The following is a 7090-nucleotide window of genomic DNA, read 5'->3' on the forward strand; positions in this document are numbered from 1 at the left end:
AGGAAAAGTCATGATAAGTTTTGTAGATAAATACACTTTGGTAGTATCCATTGACTATAGCCACATACATGTATGGGTATAGCTAGGGCACACTTTGAGTCCACCCGCATTGGGTAATGCACAGGCTGGACAAGGGCTAGATATAGTCTGAGTGGCACCACAACAGATGGTTTGGTAATCAGTGCTATGCCCTAAGGCTATGGTCAGGGTAGGCCAGAGAGGTTTCCATAGGAACAGGCTGGCCAAGGACAAGTGGGTTTTCTTATGTTTTTCTTAATCTATCCAATTCTTTGTTTTTCTTTAGTCAAACCACCTTATGTTTTTCTTTGTGTCGGTTTATGACCAACAGTAGCAAAACTGAGAGTGTTTACATGATATGTGCTGCAGAGCTTGTGTGAATGATTGTTTATCACAACAAGTGGAGTCAAGTTGTTTTGACTTACATAAAGGTGTTTCCCCAAACTGTCTTGTAGATTAGAGTTTTAAGTTGTAGATAGCTTTTGTATTGGGTTTAAGTTGTTATAATGTAGTTATAAGTTATATTCTGGATGACTGTGAGTGAGGAGACACAATAAAATTATGATCACTCCATAACTGGCTGTTTCATCCTTATTTTCAGAACCCTCCCGCCCCCTTCGCCTGGGCCCGGGGTCTACATAGTGGACACCCAATCTTCAAACACCGCGCCTAATACGTGGTTCACACTCGCTATTTACAGCAAAGCTATTGCTAAAGATTGCCTGATCCGCAGAACTATGTCACGGTTTCTTACTTATCTGTTCATCGTGACATGTGTAATTCATTGCATCACCGCTTCTTGCCATCGTTACAGATGTTGCCCACCTTGGCTTCTTCAGAACAGCAGCTGTTATCTGTTCATCCCTAACATGAAGAAGAGCTTTCTGGAAGCGGAGACATTCTGTCAAAATTACTCCACCTCACAGAGGTCTGCACACTTGATATCAGTGACGAGCGAAGAGGAGAATTTATTCTTGAAAAGCTACGTGGCCAAGGTTCTCGGGCCGAGATATTTGCCGTACTACCTGTGGATCGGCTACAATGATATCGAAGTTAGCGGTACCTTCGTTTGGACCGATGGAGCTACAGGGAGCTATCAAGATTTCGCTGATGATGAGCAACCCAACGCTTACCCAAATGAAGACTGTGTAGCGTTGAACAAGTTGCAGAAATGGGGGGATCTACAGTGCCGATATCAGTACGAATTTGTTTGCAAGAAGCCGGCAGGGTTTTATTAAGATTTACCATGAGTTTGGGGACCTATGCGTTCTCTATTATGTAGTCTTTGATGACTTAGCCTACTTGATTTCCTCGTGAGGGCAAATTTGATAGTTAGCATCGATGTGTTCAATTATATATAGAAGGAAAGTTAAATTGATTCTGCTTATGATTATCATTTCAATTATGAAATACATCCTTTGTTATAAAACGGTTATACACAAAATGTATTATACAATACAGTGGCATATAGCGAATGTAAGTTTCCTGTTTAGGAATGTTTCGGTGGTCAAATTTTCTGACTGACTTTGTCAATTTCAGTGTTCGTTAAACGTTAGATCATCGGGTTATACTTGACAAAATAGAGAGAAACCCCAAGAACGCAGTCTCATTAATAAAATGTAACTTAAAGGCAGTGGACACTATTGGTAACTACTCAAAATAATTGTTAGCATAAAAACTTACTTGGTAACAAGCAATGGAGAGCTGTTGATAGTATAAACACTGTGAAAAACGGCTCCCTCTGAAGTAACGTAGTTTTTGAGCAATAAGTAAATTATCATTAAAAAAATTTAATTGATTTCGAGGCCCCACGCGCCCGGTCTCGAAATCAAGCATATGAAAGCACACAACTTCGTGTGACGACAAGGGTAGTTTTTCTTTCATTATAGTTTTGCAATTTCGACGACCAAATGAGTTCAAATTTCCACAGGTTTGTTATTTTGCGCATAATATTTTGAGATACACAAAGTGAGAAGGCTGGTGTTTGACAATTACCAAAGGTTATAGTGCCTTTAAGGACAACACTAATTTTACCCACGATCGTTCTTATGACCTCGATTGCGGAATTAATAAGCCAACAATAGGTGGACATTTATATTTCAAGTGAATATTAATTTTCAAGCAATGGAGAGCTGTTGATAGTATAAACACTGTGAGAAACGGCTCCCTCTGAAGAAATAGGTAATTTTCCACTAACATATTTGAATTTGATTTCGATGTCTCAGAATTAGATTTTGAGGTCCCGAAATCAATCATCTGAAAGCACATAGCTTCGCGTGACAAGGTTTGTTTTTTTCCATTATTATCTCGCAACTTCAACGACCAAAGATTGAATTGAGTTCAATTGTGTGCATATGTTGAGATACACAAAGTGAGAAGACTGGTGTTTGACAATTATCAGGTGTCCAGTGCCGAACATTATGCATAAAATAACAAATCTGTGATTTTCTTTTATTAATTACTTGAGTTCGAGACCTCAGATTTAGAATTTGAGTTCTCGAAATCAAGCATCTGAAAGCACACAACTTCGTGTGACAAGGGTGTGTTTTCTTTCATAGTTATCTCGCAACTCCGACAACCAATGAGCTAAAATATTCATAGGTTTGTTATTTTATGCATATGATGAGATACACCAGGTGAGAAGACTGGTCTTTGACAATTACCAACAGTGTCCAGTGTCTTTAAGGGTATCTTTAAAAAAAAAAAAACGTTACTTCAGATTGGGCCGTTTCTCACAATAATGTTTGCTTTCAACAGCTCCCCATTGCTCGTAGTAAGTTTTTTATGTTAACAATTATTTTGAGTATATACAAATAGTGTCCAGGCGTCGATTTCACCAAACTCTTCCTAACTTTAATAGGAACAATCTTAGGACGAGTTTCCATCACATAGACGTTTAGGACGCATGAACCCATCCTAAGTTAGGGCGAGTTAATCGTTCTAACTGGAGAAAGGATGAATCCCATAGCGTTTTGTGATATTAAATGAATAAATAAACAGTTGCTACTTATAGACTGTATTCAGCTTGAACGTTTCACACTTCACTTTTATTCCATCTGATTATGTGGAAGTAAATTCAGCTGTTAACGTTTCTCAAAACATCAGTTAAAAATGCACGCTCTCTGAAATGTTTCAGTGTTTTAAATTGTTCTTGATTTTTCTCTCGTTACCAAATCATGTAAAAAAACAGCTAACATTATGAAAGCCAAAGATATTGTTTTATACACTGTAAAAAATATCCGTGAAATTTACGGCACTTTACCTTTACCAACCAAAATGCCATGTACATTGAAGCATTTTTGACTGGGTCGGTATCATACACTATTTTTGCTGAGCAGAAACTGTTAAAGGCAGTGCACACTATTGGTAATTGTATCTCAACATATATGCATAAAATAACAAAACTGTGAACATTTGAGCTCAATCGGTCATCGAAGTTGCGAGATAATAATGAAAGAAAAATAACCCTTGTCACACGAAGTTGTGTGCGTTTAGATGGTTGATTTCGGGACATCAAAATTCTAAATCTGAGGTCTCGAAATCAAATTCGTGGAAAATTAGTTCTTTCTCGAAAACTATGGCACCTCAGAGAGAGCCGTTTGTCACAATGTTTTATACTATCAACCTCTCCCCGTTACTCGTCACCAAGAAAGGTTTTATACCAATAATTATTTTGAGTAATTACCAATAGTGTCCACTGCCTTTAAAGACAATGGACACTATTGGTATATGTCAAAGACCAGTCTTCTCATTTAGTGTTTCACAACATATCCATACAATAACAAACCTGTGAAAATTTGAGCTTGATTGGTCGTCGAAGTTGCGAGATAATAATGAAAGAAAAAAACACCCTTGTCACACGAAGTTGTGTGATTTCTGAATTTGATGCTTGATTTCGAGACCTCAAATTCTAAACTTGAGGTCTCGAAATCAAATTCGTGGAAAATTACTCCTTTCTCGAAAACTACATCACTTCAGAGTGAGCCGTTTGTCACAATGTTTTATAATATCAACCTCTCCCCACTTCTCGTTACCAAGTGGTTTTTTTTGGCTGATAATTATTTTGAGTAATTACCGATAGTGTCCACTGCCTTTAAGCAATAATTGCCTGCTGAATCAGCTCAATGAAAGTTGGGCCTTGGTGGGAAAATGGGGTTGCTTGCCTGATGCGTCAGGCATTCGCGTTTGTGCATCTGCCTGGAGAGTTGCGTTTGTGCGCCGTATCGGTACCTTGCCCACTGACTGATGATGTTTGGTAATGGTCCTTGGGAAAAAAAGTAAGACTTGTATTACACTGGGTGGAGAGATGCAATTATGATACGGTGTCATGCTCAACTAGGACGCAAGTGTCACAGTTAACCAGGCCAGGTCACTTGGGAACCGTATGTAAAGCATGATTTTGCTATACCTGCAAATTTGTTTAAACAGTTTCCGAAATTAATGTAAGCATACTGTTACGTTGTAAAACAATTTGACGGTGGAACGGTTCGTGTCCGGTAATGACTTGCAATCACAAGGTTGCGAGTTCGAATCACCCAGGTAACCTCTGATTTTCACAATGACTAGAATAAATATTGTCGTCTGTTAGTTACTGAATCACAATATCTTGATTTGTGCAATTCATAATCATAGACGTTAAACCAATGTTTGTGTGAGAGAGATTGGCTGTTCTTGCCAGCTTGGTGTTTATATCCCCTTGTGGGAGTTTGGCGAGTTCCCTTGACGGGAAGATCCGTGTTCTTTTGCTTGGATTATGAGCAAACATGACCAAGGAGTCTATCATTGAAAAAAAAAAAAAAAATGCTGAATGAGTTTTTTCACTAATTTCTCAAAAACTACACCACCACAGCAAGTAATATTTTAAGGGAAGCTTTCAACTATCATTATCTTCAAACTGTTGAAGTTTAGTGTAAATCTGTGGACACGATGGTGTGTCGTCGTCGTCAAAAACCCCTATTCAATTACGCACGTTCGTTTGAACGAAATCCCTAAACCTTCGTACTTTGTCGCGTGCAAAGTATATTGCCCGGAACTCGGTTAGATTGTTATGGGTTCTGAACGATGGTGGGAAAACAGAATGAGTAGACTTCCTCTCAAGAAGTCACAACTCATGATAGTTACATACTGTATGGCATTTACCATAGAGAATGTTTAACAATAACATGGAAGTGACTGCATCCAGTTATATTCAAACGCGTAGACTCATCTCAAGAAGTCACAACTCGTGATAGGTACATACTGTATGACATTTACCAAAGAGAATATTTATCAATAACATGGAAGCGACTGCATCCAGTTATGTTCAAATGAAGATTACGTGGCTAATTAATTAGGATTATTAATTTTGTTTTCATTTAGAGTAAAGCTTATGTTCTAAGCTTCAATTTTGTATATGATTTCACTCTTTTGAACTTATGGTCTAGGAGAATAGACTTAAATAAAGAGCGTGTACAAATGCTATGGGGTTTTGGCGGAAACAAATAATAATAATAATAGTAATAATAAAAGTAATAATACTAAAATTTAAAAAAATCTCGACGAAAATACCTGTTCCGACGGTAGGTAACTGCCAATAATAAAAATAATAAAAATATCGACGATAACAATACCTGAAAATAGCTAAGGTCGGAACAGCTATTAACTTGAACATTCCATATATGACGACCGGGAATACAATCGCTGCCATGGAAAACGAAGCCATTTGGATAAGCCACAATAGAAGAATTATGTAATACTCAGAAGAAGGCATATACGATTCCTGAAGTACCCAGCTGCAGAACACCCCGATGATCAGAAACATGAGGACAAATAGCAAATTAAGAAGTAGGGATGCCTTTTTAAGAAGTGTGGGTGCATCATTCACAAGTATGGATGTCTCGTTGACAAGTATGGATGCCTTCAAGATAAGTCCGGATGCCTCTTCAACGACTGAGTTCACCCTGTTCCTGTCCACTCCTAATAAAAAGCTGGCAGCCATTGTTATTTCTTGTGTTGTCCCTCCAAAGTGTTTTGGACGTTCGGGCTCAAATCTTGGTCGACTCTTCTCGATTGAGTGTTTTCCACGACGGTTTTGTACGACCTCACAGGTATTCGGTGTCCATGTATCTGTGAAAGTAAACTATTGTAGCCTGTTTTGGTTGTTTGTAAAGAACCCACCATCAGCCTGTGGGGACTGCTGTCGTGATAAAAGACAAGACGAGAAGCACTTCACGAGTCGTCGTCACCGCAGTTCTCAACGTTTTACTGCGAATAATAACGATGAAAGTCAATACTATTTTAATGATTTTAACAATTAACTACCAACACAGCAATCAAGCAAAACGCATACTGGTTCCGAGCTTAGGTTTAAACCTAATCCAATATTTTATCAATTGGCACATTACCTGTTTGTATGGAGTTCACACTCTGTGCTACAGTAGTTTAAATAAAGATTACTATACTGCAACTGTTTTTGGAGCATTTCGTAATTCAATTATCTCTGATTAAAAACAGAAAATGACAATTCCAATAACGAAAACATGTTTCTGTAACCCGGAAAATGGGTACACTTGCGAGACGTTCCATCGCGTTAATCTTTTTAAAAAGAGGTGTTCGGATTCTGTACCTTCAGCCGTTACTAAAAAACAATATTAACTGATAAACGATTTTGAAAATTTGATCGATCTCCGGAAATTGTATGTTCAGATGGGCGACGTGTGAAGCGCCTACCCACTTTAAAGGCAGTGGACACTATTGGTAACTACTCAAAATAATTATTGGCATAAAAACCTTTCTTGGTGACGAGTAATGGGGAGAGGTTGATGGTATAAAACATTGTGAGAAACGGCTCCCTCATAGTTTTCGAGGAAGAAGTAAATTCCACGAATTTGATTTCGAGACCTCAGATTTAGAACTTGAGGTCTCGAAATCAACCATGTAAACGCACACAACTTCGTGTGACACAGGGTGTTTTTTCATTCATTATTATCTCGGAATTTCAATGACCGATTGAGCTCAAATTTTCACAGGTTTGTTTTTGTATGCATATGTTGAGATACACCAACTGTGAAGGCTAGTCTTTGACAATTACCAA

General features: G+C 38.1%; 1 protein-coding gene across 1 annotated transcript; it reads left to right on the forward strand.

The window, feature by feature from the left end:
* The first annotated feature begins 662 nt into the window (after positions 1-662).
* Positions 663-1675, forward strand: LOC117296023 (alpha-N-acetylgalactosamine-specific lectin-like). Its single transcript, XM_033778865.1, has one exon. The coding sequence runs from the start codon at positions 756-758 to the stop codon at positions 1254-1256; it is 501 nt and encodes a 166-aa protein (XP_033634756.1). The 5' UTR covers positions 663-755; the 3' UTR covers positions 1257-1675.
* Positions 1676-7090: the final 5415 nt, after the last annotated feature.

Source organism: Asterias rubens, chromosome 10 (assembly GCF_902459465.1).
Source record: "Asterias rubens chromosome 10, eAstRub1.3, whole genome shotgun sequence".
NCBI lineage: Eukaryota > Metazoa > Echinodermata > Asteroidea > Forcipulatida > Asteriidae > Asterias > Asterias rubens.